The following is a 25,832-nucleotide window of genomic DNA, read 5'->3' as shown; positions in this document are numbered from 1 at the left end:
ACCCCGCCACAAAATAGTTAAAAGATATTATTAACCATCTTGTTTGTAAAAGGTCGGGTTTGTTCTCACATACTACGTGGGTTCAGTCGTCACTCCTTGAATTTTTAGTGATGCCTCATGTGTCATGTTAGAGGGTTACATGTATGTCCCTATTATGAACCATTTTCCTGACTTTATGGAAATAGAAATCTTCACAGTCACAGACTTAATAAATTTTTTTTAGTACAAGTTACCGGATATTGGAAAAAATACACCCACTTGGCAATTCTGGAACTACCAGAACAGACGTGCAGCTTAGAGGGAAAATTGGGGCTTTTAATTTTAAAAATGCCATCTTCTTCTCTCTGTTGCCAATAATGCTAATTATTTGGAACATGAAAATCTCCATGTTGGAACAAAATTCACTAATTTCTTCAATCTTTTACAACCATCTTGACTGGGGGGGGATAGAGAGGAAAAAACCCTAATATAAGTGACAAAAAATCCTCCAATGCATTAGTGCTATTTGGACCAATTACTTAAACCGAGTTTTGTCACTTGGTTCTTTTAAATCAAAAACATTTTGAAAGGTTAAATTTTTTTTTCCCTAAGAACATTTCATTGAATCTCAAGTGGTTTTTATGTCAGCTGCTGGTGAGTTCTGTTGAGAGTGAGAGAGATACATGCACAGAGATAATGGAAAACACAAAACCTGTGGTTTTACATTTTTGGTATGAAGGGTCTCCAATCCCATCTTTTTATTACAGTGTGAAGTGAGTATAAATCAAAAAATCCTCTGAAATGATGGTTTAATAGAAACACTGACTTCTGAACACCGGTCTGCATGCAAACGCCTGAGACAGTGTGGGAAAGTAAGTGGGGTTTATAGAAGAAAAGTATTGTTGGATGTTTCTGTAAAAAAAAGCATGAATTTTGGAATGAACAATGGAGCTGCCAACAATGAACAATGGCAGTGCTGGGAGACAATGAAGTGAATGCCCCATGGTCAATGAACTGGGACAATACAGACTCTCAGCACTAGACAGCAGACAACCCAATCAGTCCAGATAGCTGTTTGTGAATTTAGGGCTGCGTTATCAGCCCTTTAATTTCCTTCTGCAGGTGAGCTTTGCTGTCCATACTCTTAAGGAGGGGAGGAAATGGAGTTTTATCAATGGCTTACACCAAGAGAGTTGTACAATATTATTTCTTTTGGTCTTGAAAAGCAATCTTCCTGGCAAAGGGACAGAAAAGCTTGTGCCTTATTAGGAGACCCACCACCCCTGCAGCTTAAACTCTCCCAGTCAGTCCTGGGTGAAATACAAGACAGGGAAAACATTCCTTCACTCTCTGTTGGGACGGGTTAGGTGATTCTCCCTTGCTTCCCCCTTTGTATGGTCATTTCACACTTTCTTTTGCACACAAGCACATAATTGTACAAAGTAGTGGTAAAGCAAGACACTTTATAATACTAATATCTGGCACTTGTATACTACAGAATTTTATTCTCTATTTTAAAAGGAGAATAGACATTTAGCATCACTTTTTGATTTTGTTTATCTGCAGTTGAACTTCAGCAAGTCGGATCTCAGAATCCGTATTTTGAACATTTGCTCTGCCAGATTTCCAGTTGATTTGCAGCACATTAGAGCACCCTCATCCATAAAAGACCTAAACTCATCTATCTTTTAATTCCTAGTAGCAACATCTGTTTGACACTGAGTCTCACTATGACTCCAGACAAGAGTCATGCTGGCCTAAGATACCACTTCCATGAAAATTTTATGAGCAGTACTTACATTTCACCTGTTAAGGAAGATACACAAATACTTCCTTTTAAAATTAATGTAGAAGATGAAGTACTTTGGTGCTCTCGAAGGAACAGTGGAGTTAAGTGCTGATCAAAGCCTGGCTGTATATAGCTAATCTTGGATAATGGACCCAGAAGGGAATATGTGAAAGAAACACCCCTCCTCTTCCCCCCCCACCCAAAAAAAGAGAAGAAAATCCACCCCAATGATCAAGAATAGCAAACAAGCCTATAAACTTTTGACAGCTACAAAAAAGGAGGAAAAAAAAAAAAAAAAAAGAAAGGCTTGGATTGGGGATAAGAAATGAGTCAGATTGGAGAGTTTAAACCTAAACACCCTTTCATAGCTGTAATGACCTGACTTCAATCTAGAATTACCTCTTACACAGGAAGTAAGTGTGATTCTGCCTGAGGAAATGAAAAAGAAAGCAGTCACATGAAGTGCTCAGGCATTTAAATGCTTCCTTCTCTACTCCATTTTCCCCCTAATTTATGCCATCCCTATGTTCCTAGTTAAGATCAGTACTTGTGTAAAAAATACAGTCTTTGCAGAGGATGGAAAAGACTCTCTTTTTAGAATTAGCACCTTCTCTTGACATTAGGTAGCAGCATTAATATTCAAATCACTGCTTACGAAACAGCTACAATACTGGTCTGTCAACAAATGCCAGAAGAATTTACAAGCTTGGCAGTCTGCCAGCTGTCTGATGCACTAGACAGAGTGTCAGAAATTCCACACTGAAATTATATAGTCTTAAAGTTAAGAGAGAGCTATGCATAATTGTGTGAAGGAGCTACATGAGATTGAGGGAGGCATTTTTATTCCAAATCAATAGAGAGATTTGCAGTAATTCAAGTACCATAATTAAACCCTTTAAGGATGAAGCATTGATTGTGCCAAATTTCAGACAGATGCTCCTCCTAGTTAGCTGTTTGATGGGCAGGAGAAAAATAGAAACTGTTGCATCTAAATGTTTACCACTCACCCTCTTGCCTGCAAGAAATACTTGGTGCTTAGAAACTGAGCCATGAGTTTCTGCTAGACTTAATCCCTCCTGACAGACTGACAAAAAATGCTACCTTCCTGTTTGAAAACAACTCAGGTCAAGGCCATGGACTTCTGAGACAATATTTATATTGGGAGCATGGGGGAGAATGCTGGTCACTCTCAACAGAGTAAACAATCACAGAAACGCATCAGACTCTGGCAGTGGAGGAACCTGTTAACCCACAGGGCAGCTTGCAAGTGCATCTTCAGTCTCTTACATAAAGAGTATAAATATTAAGCTAGCTTACTGGTAGACAAACAGCCTCCCAATGTTTACATGCTATGTTAATTAAAAAAACCAAACCAACCACCTCGAGTAATCAGTAACCCTGAAGAGAGAATCTGGCATCATTCTCTGATTGCAGTACAGGTTTGATATGCTTGAAAAAAGGAGGAGCGTCATTTCACTCTAGCAAATGCCTTCATATCTATTTCTAATTTTGCTAACACTAGGATCAAATTTAGATGTGTAAGGCTGCATCATGAACAGAAGTGGTGCAGCTCCTCTGTGCCTCCTGCCTGGCCTTACATGCCCCTTGTAGGAAGCCTAGGGAAGCGACCCTGCTCCCCTGCCATCCCTTAAAAGAGAGAATGAGTGCTATATCCTATGTCACCATCAACTTTAATGCTCCTGCTCTTGGATGAGCATCTTGCTCACTGATGTGTACAAGACTCTTTCAATGTCTGTGGCCAGGAGAGTGTTTGGTTCATGTGTTTCTGACTAAAGACCACTTTGTGGGCTGCATTGTCACCCATCACATATAATGCCTTTGATTCTTCTTTCCCACTGTGTCATTTGTAACAAGCCCTTGACAAGGGCAAAAGCTATTTCCTGTCTTCCTAGCCACATCCATACCAGCACACATCTGTCCCAGCCTTCTCCTCAGGTGCTGCTGCTCTGCCCTCTGAGATGTGGTACCAGTGGTCAGTGGATGAGACGCGACACAACTGACAGCGTCTGAATGTGGAAGGTGACCTTCAGCACTGCCACCAGTAACATGAGTGACACCTTCTCTTGGTGCAGAAATTGACTGCTGCTCTCTTTCACTTGACAAAGAAATTAGCTGGCAAAATAGGTGAGCTTGGATGTATGGCCAGTGCTCAATGCTGTTGCTCCCTTCTCTTGCCATCACTTGTTAAAGGAAGAGGGATGAATTCATAACAAAAAGAGAGAGAATCCTGCAAGCAGCTTTTTAATCTTGATGACAGTGGTACATAATTTTGCCAGACATGCTCAACATAGGTTTCAAAGTAAGCTGTTGATTTGTGAAAGGCAAGACCTTTCAACTACTACAAAAAAATAAAGAGCATTTAGGGTTTAAACATACACAGTCAGAAAAAAGTCACACCACTCGGAAGAACATTGCAGATGTAGCACTTCATCCTGCTCCATTTAATTAATGATATGTTGAATAGGTTTAACTAAATCCCATGTTAAATACTCTAAATGCCATTCTGTTCATACTCAGAGTAAATGCATCTTGCAGCTATAGAGTGCCATGACAGCTTAGAGCTGCTAAAGCATAATTTGCCAACTATTGTATGTACCTTGCTTTTCTGCGATCTCCTGCTTTTAGTCAATTCAAGATTGGGTAGTTTGGCAAGCTGGAGCACATTTTACCTAAAACAGAGATGTAATGGGTTTCTTTTATCCTTTGTTTATATCAATATGGAAAATTTAGAGGTGAAATTCCATTAGTAAACTGTAGAACCTTTATCTTAGGCAAAAGCACCCACATACCGAACAATGTCACTACAATAATACACAACTTCTGATATTAACTGCAAGGCATTTTAGGTGCGGAATTTTTTTACTACAAAAATAATCATGTTTGGGCTTTTGTTTGCTTTTCTACAATAAGCAAGGCATCAGTTATCAATGACATATATCTTAACTAATCTGAACAGAGAGATATTAAAAACTCCTTGCGATTAGCTTTTTTTACCTATGTGACAGTAACAGATATTAAAATGCACACCAATACAATTAAAGGATATAGAAATTAAAACATTTGTTTTCAATTGTATGCCAGATAGGTAATTTGATGGTTTGGACAATATATAAAGGCAGAACACATAATTTTTAAATACTATGTTCATTGATCAGGCTCTTTTTAGCCTCTTTTCTACACTCCTTTTGATGTAACCAAGGCAAACTGAATTGTCTGACATGAAATGAGATAATACAGATGAGAGGAAAACACAGGAAGTCAACTATATTGATGATCTGCCTAGATGCCATTATTGACCTTTTTCTTTTAAATCACCAGAAAGTCACGTTCCAGAAAAGAATGACTTGTTGAATTCCTGTGCTTCATCATCACCAAGAAAGGATCACCATAGCAACAGGAAAAGACTATGCATTGTGAGAATACTCACAAGCTGAACAAGATCATGGTTTAAGATAATGTCCCAGGAGCATGGCAAAATGCCAGTCGGGGTGGGGAGGAAGGGAAGTGGGACTTCTACAATAACAAAGGAATTTAAAAAGATCTAATATTGTAAATGTGAAATATATGTGTATTCAAGGCTAAAAGAAAGTGCAAGGCAGTGAATCGACAAGCTGTATAGCTCATTTGTCTGGGGAGAAAATCGACAGGGCTTCTTCTTGATAAATCCCTGAACTAGTTTTTAAAGGTCAACTGCCAAGTGACTGATGTGTGTCATTATGATTTTCCCTTTAGCCTCTCTGTTAGGGCATCCAAAATGTTTTGCAGCTAGCAGGACATGTTCATGCAGTAGCTACACAGAAGAGTTTAAAGAAAACATTTAATGTAGGCCACCCATCAGGCAGAACCTGCTTAACTTCTAGTAATTATCTGCAAAGTCTGATCCAGCACTGCAGTTGAGAGGTGAAAGGATCATTACATTTGTTGTCTGGTGTATCTGTTCTATTTAGACACTTATCTTTGACCCCCTCCTACAACATTTTTCAATCCTCAAAGTTCGATTCCGCAATATTTGAGAAACAAAGCTAAAAACCTACACTTGACTCAAAATATGAATCAGGATGAGTTCAGAGTATGACATTGAATGAGATTTGAACCACATGATACTTCCCACAATTTTTTTCCCGATTTTTTTATTTTTGCTATGAAACACTCATCCTTCGCTCTCATATTTTGTTAAGAACTATTTAAAATTAAATAGGTAACATAACACTAAAAATTACAGACAAAAACATGTTTGAAATGAGAAATGCTGCACATAGTAACTGCTGCTTTCAAAGCCATGTTATTTGCAACCATTTCTTTGTGGCAAAGTGTGAGTGGCTTTTGCTTTAACATCACTACAAGTGTTTCTGTGAATTTCAAAACTGCTTTTTGTCTTTGTCCCTTCAGCCTGTTTAGTGAAAGAGTAAATTCACACTGAGAAAATGGAGACTATTCTAGTTCTGGAGCCAATTACTTATATCTTGGATTCCTCCATTTTCTCTCTCAACATGATTTTTGTTAGAAACTCTTAAGCAGGGTTTGGGAAACATAAAAAACTCCTCAGTGAAAACTGCCAATTTACTAGTGCAAAGTGACACTAAACCCCAGCATTTTAATTTAGCAGCCATGAAGATCATTTTGATGACTGACAGGCTATGACTTTGATGACTCAAGGTTACACAGTCTACAGTACATATTTTTCCTGTGACCGAACTATCTGTGTCAGACCACCACTGATACTTTCACAAAGACTGAGTTGTTTTTACTGACACTGATAATGAGTTGCTGAGATACCTCTTTGTACCATGGAAATGTCATCCACAGTAGAAGTCAGACATTGCTCACCAACACCTGAATATCCTTTTACTCCTGAACCAGTGAAACATCACTCCTTTGCTGTGAAATTTACTTCTACCGTAACTCACCTGACGTTGCTTTCTTTGGTGTACAGCAGTCCCTCACTAGAAGGCTTTGAAGCAATATGATCTTTTCCCTCTACTGCTGTGGATCACTGGAGGGGACAAGAGGAGGGGTTCCTAGCTCCCAGTCTAACTAACACTAATCATTACCAAAAATGAAGGTGAGTCCCTTGAGGTCTGCCTGCTCATGACTTGAAACAGTTAAGTCTGACAATGGCAATGAAATTTATTTTTTCCTGGCAGAAGTTAACAGACAGCCTGAGCCAACCTACTGGCATGCTGCATGTTCCCTGACATCCTTCATGGTGTCTCTGCGACCAAGTACCACAATTAATCCAGGAGAAAAAGTGTAAATTGTAATCTGTCAGGTCAACAAAGTTTCCAAGACGAGATTGAGCCAACACAAGGTCAAGCATAATGTCATGTGGCAAGGACAAACAGAACCTCTTTCTCTGAACTGCAGGAGCTATTAAAACAGTGCAAATATCCTGAGTAAAACCCACCATAGTCTTTTACTAGCTTGCAGTGAGATGAAGTGGAAGGAAAAGTAACCAACAAAAATTAACAACCAAAGCCGATTAGATTCACATGATTCACAGCAGCAGTACATCCTCAAGAAGATAATGGCATGCTTTTTAAAGACATGACCCAGTGAGCAATCCTTCAGAAAATGTGTTTGTATAGAAAGAGGAGCACAGACCATGACCTTCAGGTACAAACAGGTCTACCAATTTCAGAGAAGAAAGGGACTACTAATTTATGATGAAGAAAATTCAGGTAGAAAATTGCGTGTCTTAAGTGGGTAAGAGACATACTGAAATCTTACAATGGCATGGCATGGCAGCAAGGAGGGAATGACAGGTTTTAAAAAATGATACTGCTTGTATTAATGTTTGGGAGCCTCAGCTCTACAAGGTGCTCTGTCTCTCCTTAGAAGCACCTGCCCTACTTTTCTGCTGAAGAAGAGATGAAAGGAAATGCTGCAAGGAGTTCCTTGACATTGCAAGGAAAAAAACCCTAAACAACAACAACAAACCAAACCAACCAACCAACCACCCACAAAAAAACAGACCTCAAAGGTACGACCTTGACATGTACTTCTGAGAAAGACATATACCTGCCTCCTCTTACATAAAAACTGGCATATGGATGCATCCCCAAACACAAAGACTAATCATTATCAAAATCATTATGGACCAGGATTTTCCTCTAGCATCTTAATTTTATGCCACTTCAAACACAACAAATTTGCCAGAACAGGTTCTAATTTACACTCTACAAGTGAAATCAGAGTGAAGACACAATGCAAGGGAGGTGTCAATGTACACCTGACCCCATGAATCTAATTTAACCTGATAGTCAAGAAGCAAAAGAGAAAAAAATCCTCTAAAGTTAGCCACAATGTATAGTTTCAGGGACTGTCAGTCACAAACTAGGGTGAGATTTCTGGGATCTGCAAATTGTTTTGGCTTCCAGCATTTTCAGCATGAGTGCCACCATGACTAATGGGATTTTCCATTAAACACAGCCTACGGAAGGTAGACATCTTAGTAAACAAATCAGCACTTTACATAAATACATTTATGCCTAAAATTAGATTTACTTTTTTTTTTGTATGAAGCTGACTGCAATATACTTACTTATTAGGAATACAGCATAAGAAACGCTACCGTACCTTTTCTATATGTATTTGAAGCTTTTTGCTGACTACAGAGAAAATGATATCACAGCAGTTAGGTCAAAACTCAACATTTAAATAGCGTAAGACTTACAGAAAAGAAAAATAAGCAGAATATATATATATATATGAAAAAGGCAAAAAATGAAAAATGCCCTCCTGTAACTGCATTTAAAAGTGGTGGCAAATCTCTGTCATTCCAGTTTTGCATTTCCTACCATTATAGCCCTACAGTCACCTATCAATCACTTAACTCTCATTTTTGCTTTTCTTTACAGAGGAAGGCAGACTAGTTTCTTCTCCGAACTGCTTCACTGAGTTAATGTAACACGAACCCCACCTTACCTGAGTCTAGGTGCCAAGGGTCGGTGGCGGCCGACATTGGTGGGATGGTGAGTGGAGACGCTCCGCAGTTGGATTCCACCAGTTCTCCTTGGATGTGGACGTGAGAGGAGGCGTTGGTAGGTCTCAGAGCTGCTTTGAGTGGAGCAATCTGGTTGAACTGGACTCTCGATAGGCAGCCAGTGAATCCTGGGGTGTTGTATTTATATATATCTTGGTCAATCTTCCCAATTTCTATGGGAAATTGAAGAGGGAAAAAAATTAATCAAAACAATTCATTGCTTTGGAAAGTGCGGTTGGTCTGAACACTTGATCCCCAGAGCTCAGTTCCCAAGTCCTGCTCTGAAAGAGACTGAGATTGTGTCAGACCCTGACAGGTTTCTTTACATTTCATTACAGATTAAAGCTGGAAACCTTCAGGCCTTAACATGACTTGGTTTCACTGCTATGCTATCATTAAAATGAAAGGCTGGCATGGAGGAGTCAGTGAAGGAGTCATCAAAGAAGAAAAGGCAGGAAAATTATCTTTTCTGAGAAGGGTATTGGGAGAGAAGGCAGAAGGAAGAAGGAAAGTCTTGGCCAGGGTCTCTCCTCCCAGCTGAAGCTGCTGCTGTGAGAGATGCCCCCTCCTTAGCCCTGGCCTGTTGCCCTGTTGGTCCTCCTGGGGGGCTGGGACCACTTGTGGTCACTCCTGTCCCTCTCCCATCTCCTCATCAGGAGACCAAGTGTCCCTTCATCAGGAGATCAAGGGTGAAGGGACCTCCTGGGTCCCTTTTTTTCGGGAGCCAAGCATTCCTTCGCCAGGGAGCCAAGCTTCCCTTCACCAGCAGGCCACATGTCCCTGTGGCCTGAGGTGGAAAACCATCCATCTCCAGTCTCCTTCCTTTATTCCCCTGCAGTGGTGAGCAGTGGCAGGATCTCATCCAGCCCTGCTGCAGGCTGAAGAAGCTGAGACCCTGCTGCCAGTCAGTGTGTTGCTGTGGGCTGACAGACAAGCTGGCAGCTGGCATCCATGAGCTGAGCACAGGGCTCTGCCACTGCTCTCTAAAACAGCTGTTGCCTCTCAGAGTTGCCCCCCAGGTAGCTGTCTCACTTCTAAAACACCAGCTAAGATGACTCCAAAATCATATAAAATGCCCTTACTACCCAGGAAACCAGCATCTGCTCCCAGCTGTTTTAATTCTGCCAGGACTTATTGGAACAGCCTGAGTCACAACCAAATCAAAACTATCCCTCTCTGTCAGCTGTCTGCATTAGAGGGGAATTAACACTTCAAAGCCTCACTGCAGTGTCTAATATAATATTTACACGACAGTGGGGAATTCGGCTTCCTTTCTTCTATGGTAGCGCAGAGTGAATGAAAAGGACACATGGGAGCATCATGTTTGTGCTGTATCAAGGACTATTGCTCCATAGGCACTGGGACACTTCCAATCACCTTTCCCTGGGTTGTTAGGTTAATGTCTGACCCCTGAAGTTGGTGGAAGAAGTCATACTGAGCTGAGCAAAGAATTATGGGGACAGACAGGACAGAAAAAAGGGAGCAGCACCACGTTATTCAAAGCACCACGTTCTTCAAAGGCAACCTTTTCAGATAGGAACAATGATAAACGTTTAAAAATCTGTTTTTCTAGGAAAAAATTGCCTGTAAATTACAAGTTTATGTCATAAAAAAGAGAGGAAGGAAAACAGAGGTGGGAAAGAAAAACTTCTGAGAGGTGTGAAGAGGAAGTGGAAGGAAGGTACTTAATTTTAAGAGTCTAGCGGTTAAACTGGGAACCAAAGCACATCTGGGTTTGACTTTTGCTACCAAAAAAAAAAAATCAAACTAAAATTATCAGAAAATGCATTACTAATCTTTTGGGAATGTCTGTGTTCAGTTCTAACCAAAACAGGAACAATTATATGAGGTCTGAGCTGTTTAGTGTCCCTAAAAACTAGCATGATATATATGTCAGTGCTACATTCCTAAGAGTACTGAGGGTTTTGCATCAGTACTCTAACAATGAGTTTCAAGGCTACAAACCAGACAAACCATTTTATTTTCGGGGTTTACACTTTAAACATGTAGTGTGAGAAAACTGGTGGAAACTGGTCAAATCTTGAGCATGACTAAAACAATTTCTTGGTTTTCACACAGAACTATGCCATACCTTTTCTGTCTTTGCAATCATGTTAGAATGATAAATACACAACACCTAAGTCCACCACATACCACATTATGTGTCACATAAGGACACACAACAAAGACGGATGATCTGAAAATTACTTGCATTAGATCCTTACATGATCCACTATACAAGAATGGATTTTTTAGTCCCTGCATTTTCCCTTTTCTTTCTTGCTCGATAATGTCCTTTCTTTGCTAGTGCTTATGCAGCCACATTTCACAAGCTGGCAGTGAGCAGTGACTGTCATCTCTGACAAAGTGGACATATCCTCAGGACTCGGCTAAGGACTAGCTTAAATGCTTAAAATAATTGTATTGGTCACATAGGTCTTTCATCCAGCTCTCCTTCAAAAAAGTAGCTTGACCAAGCCATTAGCAACATCTCCTTCAAAAATTTGATAGTAAGTAAAAAACCTCACACATGCACATGCATTTTCCACAGTTAGCAGAAAAGCTGTACAAAAGCCAGTTCATGCATTTGAATGCTACCTGTAGACCACGTCACTCAGACAAGGTTCCTTTCTGACCGCAATATTCACTCTCTCTTACTTCAATAAAATATTCCTGTTATATTCAGTGAAGAGCTGCATTTTTGAATAATCCTTATAATCTAAGAAACAATTGCAAGGCTCTTCAAACACTGTAACCACTGTTGCTAACAGTTTAGTTACTTCAGTCATATTTTATCAATTCTGTGGAACTTCATGCAGAAGCTAATAGCTTCCCACTCACAATCCTGACTGACAAGAACAAAGAGCCATGAATATGGCTGTGCTAATTTAGCAACTTCAGTGCCATGCTTCTCTAACTCCATAAATAAGTGATGGATACTAGATACTGAAAGAATAATAAAAAAAAAACAACAAAACCCCCCAATCTAACAAGGCACCTTGCTAAAGACCCACATTATTTGTTTAAAACATTCCACAAGTGATGCAAATTTACTGCCAGCTCTCATCTCATCAGTGCTAAAACAATATAGATCAGCTTCCATGACTGTGAACGTGTTCCTGCCCCTGCAGGTCCCTTGGGGCTCAGCACACCGATACCCTCTGATGTTAGGCCATCACACTTTGCTTCCCTGCGCATTTGAGCCTAATAAACCAATTCCTGGGGAGTGCAATGATTGCAAAATGAAATATGTCTTTGTTCTCATGACTAAAATCCAATTTTCTCCCTGTAACAAAGAGGGGAGAAAACCAGAAGATAATTACAATCACAGTATTTAAAAAAAGAAAATGTACACTACAACTACTTTGCATTGTTCCAAATTTCAGTGCATAAGCTAGCACAAAGTCATATAAATATTACAGCATATAGTATTATCATTACCTAATAGCAACATTTATATTATTGCTTTCAGATCTGATGCAGCAACCTCCTGCTGTCAACTTACCCTCAGGTATTTCTGTAATGAAAGACTGCAAAAAAGTTACTTATAGGTCCTTTTTTTACTTCAACTGGTTTTAACCATTTTGCTCCCATTGAGATTCTGGCCCCAGCTGAACACTTCACAGCAGCCACTCTTGAGTGGGAACATTTGAAAACTTCTGCCCAATTCAAGACCTTCAGCTGATATCTGCATGCTGGGTATCTATCTGCCTTGACCACAGAACCTGCTGACTTAAGATGAAGACCACAATTACACAAGCCCGTTCAGGTGAACCCATTCTAGCACAGATGCATTGCAGTGTACAAATCCTTAACACTAAGCATTCACACAGTAACAATACAGCTGCTCAACCACATTACTTAAACATTTTCAAAATCTATATAACTAGCACACAGTATGCCAAGAATCTCACAGATGTTGCCCATATCTTATGTGTTATCATTTACTGAAGATATACTTACCATCAATGACTTGTAATTTGCGTTTTGCTATTTCTTTAACAGTAAAAAGATACAGGAATTTAATCCTTAGTTACTCGTTTTCATTTCAGGACTTATCTCTCATGGTTGTGGCAGAAGCATGCCACATAGTGATGAAAATAATACTATTTCTCTCTTGGAAATTATGTGCCACTACTAAAGAAGCGCTTTTTCCACTAGGTGAAACGATGTAAAGAATGTCTATTTTCAAGCATATTTCACAGAATCACAGAATATTCTGAGTTGGAAGAGACCCACAAGGATCATTGGGTCCAACTCTTACGTGAAAAGCCCATATGGGGATCAACCCACAACCTTGGCATTATTAACGCTCGTCTCTCACCAACTAAAATAATCTCATCTGTGACACAAGGCACCATTAATGAGTACCCAACAAGCTGAAATTGATTATTCTATAAATCTAGAAGAAAATAAGCAAAAATAAATAACATTGAGGTAAAAACTGTGGCCAGACCAGCACACAAGTAACAAATGTGTAAGTAGCACACAGCAATTCTAATCAGTGTAATTAGGTTGTCTGTTTTTTAAGCCTTTTTGCCCTTACTACACTACCTGCAAGTGCAGAGTTGTGGCTCCTGCCTAGGCACTATTACAAGAGAAACCAATAAACACTTTGATTCAGATTATTACCCAAGCTGACCTAGTCAGCATGCATCTGATGAGCTACATCGCCAAATACACTTTTTTATCTTCTCTTTCTCTCCCTTTTCTACTTCCCATATCTACCAGTGAAACATTTATAAAGCAGCTCAAAGGGCCATAGAGCTTCTAACAGCACAAGAAGTTAGTGCACTGCTGGAGAGGTCTGGCCCCACTTAATTCTACCATCTATTTTTTATACATTCTTGTAGCATCACTTAGAAAGACAAGAAAAAACCGACAGCCTGATGTAGCAGAAAACAAAGAAGATGTGTTTGGTCCCAAAGCTCTGAGCAGGTTTTGCATAGATGAAGAACTGCTTTCTATTTATGCAAAGTTCCCTGTGTGAGGATCCTAGAATGTCTCACAGGTACACAAGGCTCTGCAGCAAAAAGCTGTGCAATCCAGCATAGTACTGTGCCACACCAGCATTGCTGTGCCACAAGTGGAAAGATGGCCTTGGAATGTGTTACACATGGACCTCCGAACGTGGGAGAGGAGGGAGAACCAGCCACGAGGGAAGTAAACCTACAAAACACATTTTTATTAAAAGTATGTGCTGAGCATCTTTGCTCAATACCTTCTCGCTATGTAGCTGATCTGGGCATTTTTTTTCTTGATGGGCTCTCAAAGGCATATCAATATAGAAAGTTACAATAAATTCTGAACCTTGAACAGTGTTCCTGACATACAGAGATCAAGACATCTATTTATAGTAAATTATGTTCCATTAGGAAGGAAATGTAACAGAACTTGAAGTACAGTTTGTGGGTATGTACTACAGTGTATGTAATAAATATCCTCTTACGAATTCCCTCGGAGTTTTCCAGTGGAGCCTTTCAAAGTAGAAATAAGGCATAACTAAGGGTACCTATTCTAGTTCAGCAAGGCTCTTGGTAAATGTTACTGCCATCTAGCTCTTCTTTCTGTGTTGGTAGTGGGAAAGCTCTGCCCTTCGAGGGGTAGGGAGAAATAAAGCTCTATATACTGGTGTGATTTTAGTCCTGACAGAAGATACTTTTTAAACAAAATAAAGTCTCAGAAGCACACACAAAGCCCTTTTCAGTTCAATTTGCTGAAAAGACTACTTCTTACACAATTTACACAAGACATCATTTGAGTTTTGAAAATGGTGAAAAATCTAGCTGTTTGGATTTAGGACAATGACCTGTTTATATGTGCCCATTTACACTCAGAAATACAAGAGCTTAATGATTTTGGAAAGCAAGGGGCCACATCAGCAGTGGGAGAAGTTCAGCTTTGTCATATGGTGGTATTTCTGACTGAAGTACCAGGATGATCTGCTATTTCACTTAAGATCAAGCATCCACTCAGTGGGTAGACAGAAGGGAATCCATTATCAATCTCTACATCCCTTCCTCTAGGGGTACAAAATTTGACCTAAACTGTATAATATTTTAATAGACTGCACAGGTGGATTCACCAATTCAATTAAATGAACCACTAATTGCTTTTGGGTCAATCTTAGCAATAGATTTTCTCCTAGAAATAAAGTATCTTGTGCCCCCTTGTCCCCTGAACTCAGAAAAGTACCTTGCTATGTCACCGGCTGCTCAAAGAGCAGCTCAATCAGCATCTCAAGCATCTCTCTGTTATGGCGTCAGGCTCCACATAATAGAAAGCAGTTTAAACTCCGCTGAGAGGAAGCTATTGATTTCAGGAATGCACAGTCCACAGAGATTACTAAAGCAGTTTCACTTACTTGAAGCCTAGATGAGCCGTTCAGTGCAACATCAAACAGTAGCACATGCCAATACTTGAGAATTGGCATGGTGTAAAATACACAACTGAATAAATTAATTAGTTTGAATCCCAGTCATAGGGAGAACCTATCTGGGGTGCCATATACCTGCTACACCAAAGACACAGGCCTAAAAACATCGGGAGCAGTTACTACACATCCAAAAGAGGCATAACACTCAGGGAATGGGAAAATGACATTCTGACACACCACCTGGGTCTTCTTGTGAACATCCTCCAATGTGGAGATGGATCAGCTGTTTGCTTACTGGCTGTTTTGTACCTCCTCTGTCCTAAGATCAGCAATTTCTATATACAAAAAAAGCATACTAATACCACTTAACTGTGTAGATAATGTGTGATTTTAGAGATGCTAAATACTCACAGTACAAAGCAAAGAAGCTAAACTCTCACAACTATGTTTAATGAGCTGTACTTAATTTAAAACCTCAAGACATGTATGGGGACTGAACTGAGCTACTGTAAAGACTTTTCATGGCCCTCAAACTTTCCTGGCTTTTAATTTCAGTCTCTGAAGTAAAATTCAGTAAGTGGTACAAACTGAGTATAAAACAATAGGGACTCTAGTTTGTCCATCACTCAAAACTGAGCTAGCGCCTGCTGCTTTCTGGACACTCGTACCAGTGGAACAAGATGCTCATTTGTGGAGAACATGCTCAAGAGATACTGGGGGTAGCAAAGGGGTAAGCAGCCCCTGAAAATGGGCATTTGATCTTCACAAGTCCCAAGTGCAAATGGCTACCAAGTGCTCTTCATGCAAAAATTAAAATCCTGAGCAGCAGACACACTTTTTTTAGTTCACAGGTCTGCAAGGGCCAGGGGGTATCCAGGTGCCCCCCCACCTGTCCCCTTCCCATCAAGTTAATACAGCAAAGCTGCGGGTGGATTGGGAAAGCCATCCTGTCATTCCCTCTTCTGGCAAGTGTCATGAGAGACTCATCCATCCCCTTCACCCTGCAACCATGATCAGACCCTGAAGTCAGATGCCTCCAGATATGCCTACAACTCATTGCTTTCCAGAGCCTTCAAGTGCCACTCACAGTATGGCCCTATCCTATGGCATGAACCTTCTGTGGCTATTTTAACTTTTTCTTTGTAACTTTGCGTTACTCGTTGTAACTTTTCTGATTTCCTTTTATAAGATGTTCTATATTGCATGGAATAATTTTGTTTCGACAGTTTATATGTAGACTGACGACCTCACTGACCATGCACTGAAACACAGAGGAGATGCCATTTATGGTCTATGAAACACTGTGCCAGAAACGGAAGGATTTAACATTAACCCAGCAGTGCCAACCTACAGTGTTGCACAGAAAATGAATGCGTGGTGCTTTCATTTGCTGTCTGGCACTTGAGAAATGGCCTTTCCACCTATGGTACAAGCAAGTGAAAAATTACTTATGAAGACTGTAACAGCTCAGTGCACATTTTAGCTGTAACAGTGGCTTTATTAGAATTGCCCAAACAAAGGCCATTCCTTTATGAAACATTTCTAATACTTCCTGCACAAGCTAAAAATGATTGAACTGGGTAAAAACCACACAGGATTAGAGAATCTGAGCTGGCCTGGAAGCTGTGCTGCAGCTCTGGAACACTTCCAAACCCCAGCCCCTGGCAGAGGAGTTACGGCTTTCGGGTCATGCTGTAATGGAGACAGTAAATCACTGACATGAAATACACTCCTATCAGAGTCCCATTATTGCAGGAATAATAAAGACTAGTGCTGGACTGCAGCTCCTCTGTCAAAAAAGGCACTGTGAAGAATGCTATGAAATGGAGATGTTATTTGACAGCAGCCTGTTTTCACATGGCCACAAATGTAGAGTTTGAGAACAAACTGGATTTTTTTTTCTGCTCTTTCGTACTGATGATATAATTACTGAATGTTTCAAGATTTTATACTGGATGTATGATTTCCTGGAATTTTCCATTTTAAAATTTCATGTGTTAGCCAACAGTTATTATTAAGAAATTCACACTGCTTTTTAACAAAAAGGGAATTAACTGGTGCAAGGTTCTTAGTAATTGCATTTAAATGCCACAAAAGTAAGGCCAAGAGTTAAACTGAACATCATTCTTTCAAGGAAACAAGTAATTTTTTCACATTTTGCTACTGACTTGCTGTATAACCTTGAGTAAGCCACTTCAGATATTCATGCCAAACTCTGTCTCCCCCTCTTAGTAGGACACGAAGAATTCTCCTGACCTTGTAGTTGAGGTCTCTCTCAAGGTGTTTTGAGATCTAAGTAAAAAAGGTATGGGCATTGCTTTTAAATATGAAAATAAAATGAAATAGTTTTTTTAAAAATATGCTTCAAACTTCTCATGACTTTGGCAAGGTGACTAATGGAGACACAGATTGTATGGCACATTTACGTAGACAGAAAGGAAAGTTCTCTCAAGGGTAATAGAACAACACAAAATCAGGGAAAAAGAGAAGAAATACTAAGTTTCTAGAGATCCTTTGTTGCCAGTGAAAGATACCCAGCATGCAGATATCAGCTCAAGGTCTTGAATTGGGCAGAAGTTTTCAAATGTTCCCACTAAGAGTGGCTGCTGTGAAGTGTTCAGCTGGGGCCAGAATCTCAGTGGGAGCAAACGATTAACTCTGTGCCAACGGGACCAAAATTCCCACTGGTTTTGTGGAAGGAGATAGCAATCTGTACATTACCCTTTATAACCAACTGTGAAAGCAACACAGTAATTTCATAAATTTCTGCAGCATTCTATTCTCCTCTAAGGCACTAATCATTCTCCTTGGGGACCAGAGGCAAAAAGCCCAGCCTGCTGTTTGAAGGAGGAGCCCCAAATGTAGGGAGAGTTAAGAAGAAAGGTCACTCACCCAGATGATGACCTGAGCTGACAGAAGAGAACACTAATATTGTTCACTCAGGCTGCACCACATACTTTGGCTGAAAACGCTCCTGAGAGCTGATGCAAATCTTTTTGTTGAGAAGCGAAGTGCTCAGCACACATGGGTGTAACCCACCAAGCTGCAGAAATCAGCAGTTCTCAAGGCAAAACTGCATAAGAAGTATCTGACAGTTCGCTTCAAGAACAATTTTCTTTTTCTACCCCATCCTCTCTTGTTTTGACATGAAGCAAGAGCAATCAGATCATGGGTTGAGGGCAACATGAGACCCACTGCCAGGTGTTTCATCCACAACAAAGAATTAAATGTTTCATCTGCTTTTTTTTCTGTAGGCAGGGTCTAGACAGTGAGAGGAAGTGGATGATGGGGGAGGAGAAAAAATTATACAGACAAAATTTCTTAAAAAAATACTAACAACAAATTTAAATGACTGACAAAGTAACTAAATAATTCTGTCATCATAGATATCACTATGAAGGAAAGGGTTGTTACTACAGACAGAACACCCCCAGAATTAGCTGCTACACTGTATTTCAGCAGGATTTATAAGCCCATTCTAATTTATGATCATGATAAATAACCTTGACAGCATCCTTCATAACCCTTAGAGAATTATATAAAACACATACATTTTGCATTACTATGCAAAAGAAATATGCAGTTTTATTCATATTATTTGTCTAAATGTGCTTGTATGTCTTACGGAAGCTGGCTGCAACATAACATAGAAAATTCTTTTCAGGCCAGAAAGTAAATAAATAATCAAATAAGTCTTTTGCAGCCTGTAGTCAAATGTAATGTGTCTTGGCCAAAGTCCAGTGCATTTAGTTATACTGTGCTTTTGTTAGAACTCTATTAAAACTACGTAATTTCTGGCTGATGCTACTTTGCATTTTAATGGGTATTCTCCTATGACTACCTGCAAATGACCTCATAATATACTTTGCATTCTACATCACTAGCCTTAAATATCTGAGTAAAACTGCAGTGTCATCAGAGTGGATAGGCTGAAATTCCCTCTCTTGCCTCACTCCTCCCTTGCTTACCTTAGTCTCACTTGGAGATGGTAAAAAAGCTAGAATAAGAAGATTTGAGGAAGGTCAATGGTATGCAACTAAAACTAGAAAATAGTTTTTCAGTAGGATATTATTTTTGTTCATATACTATTTATGCCTCATATTAACCTTACATATTCATAAAAGTTGTTGACATTTCTTTTTCTTTTTTTTTTAATAATTAAAAAGGTAAAGTATATGTAATCTGTTAAGAAATCACTTTTGGGGATCTTAGTATCACAAAGATAAAACTTCTTTAGCTGTTTCACATAGTTTTTCTCATTTAATTTTAAAGAAATCCATTGCCATTTCACCTACAATGTTGGATTTCAATCCAAAGTAATATATAAATAGAAATTTTTTTCTGGAACTGGCATTTTTCAGAAGATATACACACTGCCATATTAAGAAAAGATGTTTCAAAGTAGTGGCAATTTTAATTCAGTTATCAAAAGCCTGAAAATAGCAAGCAAATGAAAAGCAGAATGACAGCAAGGATAAGAATGCTATAACTTAGTAGGTAATTTTTTCTTCCAACATTTTCCTTCTGTTTGCTTTACTTCTTGATTTGCTATTTAATTTTTCTCAGATCAAAACACCCACTTTTTTGTATAGACAACACCAACCTAGCTGTAGTACTGAACACCATCACTTATTTTAACAATTCTAAAAATACAGTAGTTAAAAAATCATGTAGGACAGTGCAGGGGAAAAGAATCAATTTAATTTCTTAGAAGCAATTTCTTTCATGGTTGGGGTTTTTTCCAGTATTGTATGCTTCACAATTTGAAGCTGAACAACTTATATTTGAACAATCTCTATTATGTGCCTCTTTTCTTTGTTACAAGTATGAAATCCACTTTTGTATTTCCTCTGCTGGAACATGCTTACGTGCAATAAATTCACTTCCGCAAAGTATTACTGTTTGATGCACAGATTATCATAAAAATTTAACAGCCACATTAGATAGATCAATGACTTATCTAGTTCATTGTTCTCTTTCAGAAATGAAAAGTGGCTGATAATAGCTGATTCACAAGTAGTGTAACAGCATGGGGCATGTAAAACGATCCTCTCCCAGAACACCTTTTCGGCTTCCCATAAACATGGGCTTTAAACCTTTCTCGGATGAAAGTTGCACCTTGCCTTTTATATTTAGCCACCAGCAGAACTGTCTCCCGTGAATGTACCCAATCTTTTCTGAAACCATTAACGCTGCTGACCTTCACAGCATCCCACACCAGGGCGTTCTAGGGCTGAACTACTCACTCTGGGACAAGTAACCTCCTGCAGCTCATTTTAAGGCTGCAGCCTGGCAAAGGTAATCGAGGGTCTCAACTTCTTGTTTTGTGAAAACCACTGCACACGTCCACCATTACAGGACTGTATTGTATCAAAATTTGGGTGGACAAAATATATAAACTAAAAAGAGAGCTCTCAATCTTTGGTTTAAAAGAAACCCTAATGCACTTCAGTTAGTGTCAAAGCTCAGCGTAAGACCCTCTCCACCTTTAGGCAGTGGATATTATGATTTCATAAAGAATGAAATGTAAAAGCATTACACTACGATCTGGAAACCAAAAATGCTCCCTCATTCAATAAATACACTGGAGATGACAGAAATAGGTGCAGTTTGATGCCAGCCAACAAATTTCCATGAGAAACAGTCAGGAATATGTATAGCTAAACTGGACCTTTAGTGCTTTTCAAATCACATACAGAATATTACATGCCAGGCATGCTCAGTGTACATAGCTTTTTCAATTTCTATGATCTGCTTTACCACAGTATTATCTGGTAGATAATGATAAAAGACATTCTGGCAGAAAGATAGAGCTGGGTGTGTGGAGCGATGATGGATGAACTGGACGAGACAACATGCAAGGACTAACTCAGTGACTATCTGTGCATCTCATCAGATGGCGTAAACCGAACATTTCTAGCTGGCCTAAATCACACTGTGCAGTATCAATATGCTTTATCATTATTATTACATTGTATCCAAGCACGGAATGATATGCTGGAGTAGTAGCTGAGGACACAACGCCATTTGCAGTATAATGGCTTTGTTAACAGCTGTAGCATTTGCTCCCACCCAAATCCTAAAGAAGAGCTTTTGGTGTTTCTCATCCCTAACGTAATGGATTTCTTTAGAGGGATAGGGAAACCTTTGGTCAACCTGCAATAAAAATAAATATAAAAATATTGGAATTCTATGATCTTGTTATGCTTGCTCTAGCAGAGAAATACATTAAAATAAGACATTAAGTTCAAGATGCTATACTGATAAAAATACTGTCATTTGCTTAATTTCCTTCAATGTTGTACGTGACTAAACACTCCGTGTCGCATCGGCTGGATCAGGCAGCAGACATGTCTAACACAGGACTGCTTATTAACTTGCTTCTTTTACAACCAGTTCGCATAAAAAATAGGCAGAAACTTACAGGTGGATCGCAGCACCAGCGCCAGAAGACGATCTAGATCAGATTGCCCTTCTTCGTCCCTTCGAGCCCTCTCTTATCCCCCCCAGCCTCCGATCAAGCGGAACCCCACGCAGACATGAAGCGTGTAAGACAAGGTCGGCAATCCCCAAACCCCAGACGGGCACCTCGGGCACGCCTCGCAGCTTTGTTCTGGCCCCAGAGGTGCGCTCACCTGGTCTGCAGGCGGCTCCGGGCCGGCTCCCGGCACACGCTGCTGCGGGACGCGTCCCTCCCGCCGCCCCCTGCGGGCTGCGAACCGGCGCCAGCCCATGCCACGAGCGCCCCAAGCCCCCACCCAGCAGGACGAGCCTCCCGCCCGCTCCGCCCGCTGGCTACCTGCGCTCTCCGCCGGCCCTGCCCGCCGGGCACTCCGTGCGTCCCGGCCGGGAGCTGCGGGGCAGCGGCGGAGCGGCCCCGCACGGCGCGGCTCGGAGGGAGCGGGCGGAAAACGCGGAGCGGAGCCCAGCGCAGCCTCCCGGCCTGAGTGCTGCGGGCGGGAATACACGGACTGGATCCACAGGGGGAGTGGGCGGGGGCGGCGGGGCGTCCCGGGCCTCCAAGCGCCCGTCTCGCTACAAGATGCTGCTCAGCATCAAGAGCCGGCGATGTTAAACAGGGAAAATGTAGCTGAAGGTCGTTATTTTGATACGTTTTGAAAGGCACAGTTCAAAAATATTTTTGCTTTTAATTTACTCTCATAGAAGAGTGAGATGACTTCAGTTGCTCTTTTCAGATGGCAGAAGGGAGACTCAGCATCCTGCCTACAGGGCACTGGAAAAAGAAGGGGTTGAAACCCATCTATTGACACAGAGACTATGAGACCACCTATTATTCATCTATACCTATTATCCAGCTAACACAGACATTATGAGACCACCTCTTCCTTCTCTCCACTCAGTCTCACAAGTGTCTCCTTGCTCTCTCCTCCTCTCCCAGCTCCACTCACCTCCTCTCCCAGCTGCACCTCCATCCCTGCTCCATCACGCATGCTACCCAATGGAGAGAGGGACCCATGTGCTGGAGGGAGGGGGGGAAAGGCAGAAGAAGCAGATACAATTTTGGGATTGACATGAACCCTGAAGAGTCAACAACAATGTAGGCTACAGCTCACTTGGAATGGCTGGGCTTGGCCATTGTTATCTGCTGCTCATCTCGATGCTATGAACCCCAGTTCGGAAGCAGATGCTGCATGGCTTGGGGGGAAGGAGGCTGCCAGCACTGACTCAGGCCAAAAGTATCACTACAGCCAACAAAACGCACTGGCAAGGGGGCAGATGGGGCTTGCTCAGCTTTCTCGCCAGTGAGGAGCCAGAAGTGAGTGAGTAAAGAAAAAAAAATTAGCACTTTACCAGAAATAGGCCATAATGGGAATAATTGATCTTCAAGGAACCCGAATGGAGGAAATGTAGGACCAGAGTCTCAGATACAAGTCCTTCAAGTTGTCACTCCAGAAGTAAAACAAGAGATAATAGTACTCTTCAGCAGGACGTCATCTAAGACCTGTGTTCAACTAGCATGGCATCACAGTTAGTCACATCAGTTTAACACACAATTTCAATTTCAGGATCTTGTCCGTGTCCTGGGTATTTCTATATTGTCCAAAACAGCAAAAGTTTCACAAAGCCATGGCTGAATCATTTATTACTTACTGCTAGAGAAACAGCCAGAGTATCTGAAATAGTTTAGACAGAATATTTTTTAGATATATTCCAGAAGAAAACAGTAGTTTCTCCTCTCCATATTTCCAGAGACACAGTATTGTATCTTACATATTCTTGGTGGGTTTTTTTTGGTTCTGTCTTTTCCTGTGTGTTAAAAGGGGAATGCTCATTTACAGCACAGTTTCAAGTGTGAATTATAATTTATAAGCATTTTGTAAAAGGAGCCTCTTCAATTTTATCTGTTCCCCTCCCCTCTTATTTGTGCTGTGTCAGTAAGGATGTGTCTTGAGCAGTATTTGCCATAGCATTTCATTAACACCACAACATGGACCAGCAGGTTCTTTCCTCACTAAATGACCATAACATGTCCATATATTTAAAATTCCATGATGCTCAGCTCTTGAGTAGAAACTCAGAGAGAAAATAGCAGCAGCTTGGCTGAGGGGCTTTTTCCTATTTGGATTTATTACATGACAACATTGAAAAATGGAGGGCTTTATTGAACAAAACTGGCATTTACTGCACATACAATCTATGTATTTCTTTGGAGGATGCAATCTGAGACCTGTAAACCAGCTGTCATTGCCATTTTACTGAGGTCCATTATTATGGTTGTTCTGAACCAAGCCAGGTTTGATGTAATAAAACTGGGTCCTGCTCTGCACAGGCACACAATGTCCTGTTCTGTTTTAGTATTTCACACAGAAAACTCAGAGAGCTACCTCAGTCCCCACAAGGAATGCACGAACTTGCTAATTTTTATAAAGGAAAATAACCCCAGTAGATGAGGACTCTCTAAGTGGTGAACGGTTATTTGTAATAATTCTAGTAGAGACAATATACAATTTGTGTGAGCAATAGTTCAGCCTTGGGTAGTGAAGGCACTCAGAACTCAGCAGAGAGCTGAAAGGTCTCTCAGCATGGCAATCTGCAATTTAGAGATATTCAGACTACATTTAAATGAGCTGGCCCAAATACTAGAAGCAGTTTAGCTGCAGAGGAACAGAATTCAGTTCAGGGTATTTATTCCACCTTTTGGAAGTAAAAAATTATAATTTAGCTGAGAAAGACCCTGACAGAATCAGTTTTTAATTGCCTGTATTCATAAGCTCTGAATCTGAGATATAAACAAAGGGAATGGAAAATTCTCACTTTTAATTACATTCTTGAGAGACAATTTGCTTGACAGGAATGTTAATTACAGAATGCTGAGGACAGCTTGGTAGGGAAGGCACACATCACCAGTGGATTTCTGTTGGTGATTAACATAAACCAGCACGATCTTAAAAGTAGGTGTCCCAACATGCATGCTAATAAAGTTAATGAAAATGGGGGTGATAGGCATGTCTGCTGTGTGTGAAAAAAATGCCCTCATTCTCATTTCCTAGAGACTTCCATTTGGGATGCTTGTGCTGGTATCTCATGCAGCCAGTAGTAGGGCATCATTAGATTATTGACTTTTTTTCCTAAAAATTTTACCGACTATGACATACAGTAATTAGTTTGGACTTCATTATGATGAGAAAAAGACTTAATCACTGGCCTGGAAGATGGTGGTTGCCTAGGGACCAACAATCATAACCTGATTATGTTCAATATGTGATGTATGTGCTTTAAAAAGGCTATCTGGTCAAAGCTGAGGGAAATAATGAACATAAGCAAGAGGGAGGAGAGAAAGGAAGAACTCAGTGGGTGGAAGTGGATGTTAAAGGATAGGTATCTCAAAGAACAAGGTTCCACACTTCATGCTTGTATCGTACGAGGATGTGACAATTCCTTTCAATCAGAAAAAAAACTCCAAGTAAAATCAAAACCTTACATCAAGGGATGATAATTGGAACTAGTGCTATTTAACATCTTAATGACATAAATTAATGGATCATCATCTTCAGAAAATTTGCAGATGATATAAGCTGAGTGGTGCAGTTGACACACCTGAAGGACAGGATGCCATCCAGAGGCACCTGGACTAGCTCAAGAACTGTGCCCTTAGGAATCTCATGAGGTTTAACAAGACCAAGTGCAAGGTGCTGCACCTGGGTTGGGACAGCCCCCAGTACCAACACAGTCTGGGGGATGAGCAGATCGAGAGCAGCCCTGCCCAGAAGGACTTGGGGGTGCTGGTGGATGAGAGGCTGGACATGAGCCAGCACTGTGCACTCACAGCCCAGAGAGCCAAATGTGTCCTGGGCTGCATCCAAAGCAGCGTGGCCAGCAGGGTGAGGGAGGGGATTCTGCCCCTCTGCTCTGCTCTGGTGAGACCCCACCTGCAGTGCTGCATCCAGCTCTGGGGTCCCCAGCACAGGAAGGACATGGACCAGAGGAACGCCACTAGCATGATGAGTGGGATGGAACACCTCTCCTGCAAGGAAAGGCTGAGGGAAATGGGTTTGTTCAGCTTGGAAAAGAGAAGGTTTTGGGGTGACCTAATTGTGGCCTTCCAGTGCCTGAAGGGAGCCCACAAGAAAGATGGAGAGAGACTTTTTACAAGGGCATGTAGTGATGGGACAAGGGGGAATGGATTCAAACTGATAGACAGTAGGTTTTGATTAAGTATTAGA

The 25,832-nt window shown here is 40.7% G+C and overlaps 1 protein-coding gene across 1 annotated transcript in view; it reads right to left on the bottom strand.

Annotated features, from left to right (window-relative positions):
* Positions 1 to 25,832, bottom strand: part of CNTNAP2 (contactin associated protein 2) — a 1,035,266-nt gene that overhangs the window by 17,571 nt on the left and 991,863 nt on the right. The window contains exon 22 of the mRNA XM_042044203.1: positions 8,714 to 8,944. Within this exon, the coding sequence (XP_041900137.1) occupies positions 8,714 to 8,944 (231 nt within the window). The remainder of the gene's footprint in view (positions 1 to 8,713; positions 8,945 to 25,832) is intronic.

The sequence above is a fragment of the Corvus kubaryi genome, unplaced genomic scaffold, assembly GCF_017639235.1.
Source record: "Corvus kubaryi isolate FWS band 111438036 unplaced genomic scaffold, C.kubaryi_AGA036_p1.0 37398, whole genome shotgun sequence".
NCBI lineage: Eukaryota > Metazoa > Chordata > Aves > Passeriformes > Corvidae > Corvus > Corvus kubaryi.
This window is presented reverse-complemented; position numbering and strand designations above follow the sequence as displayed.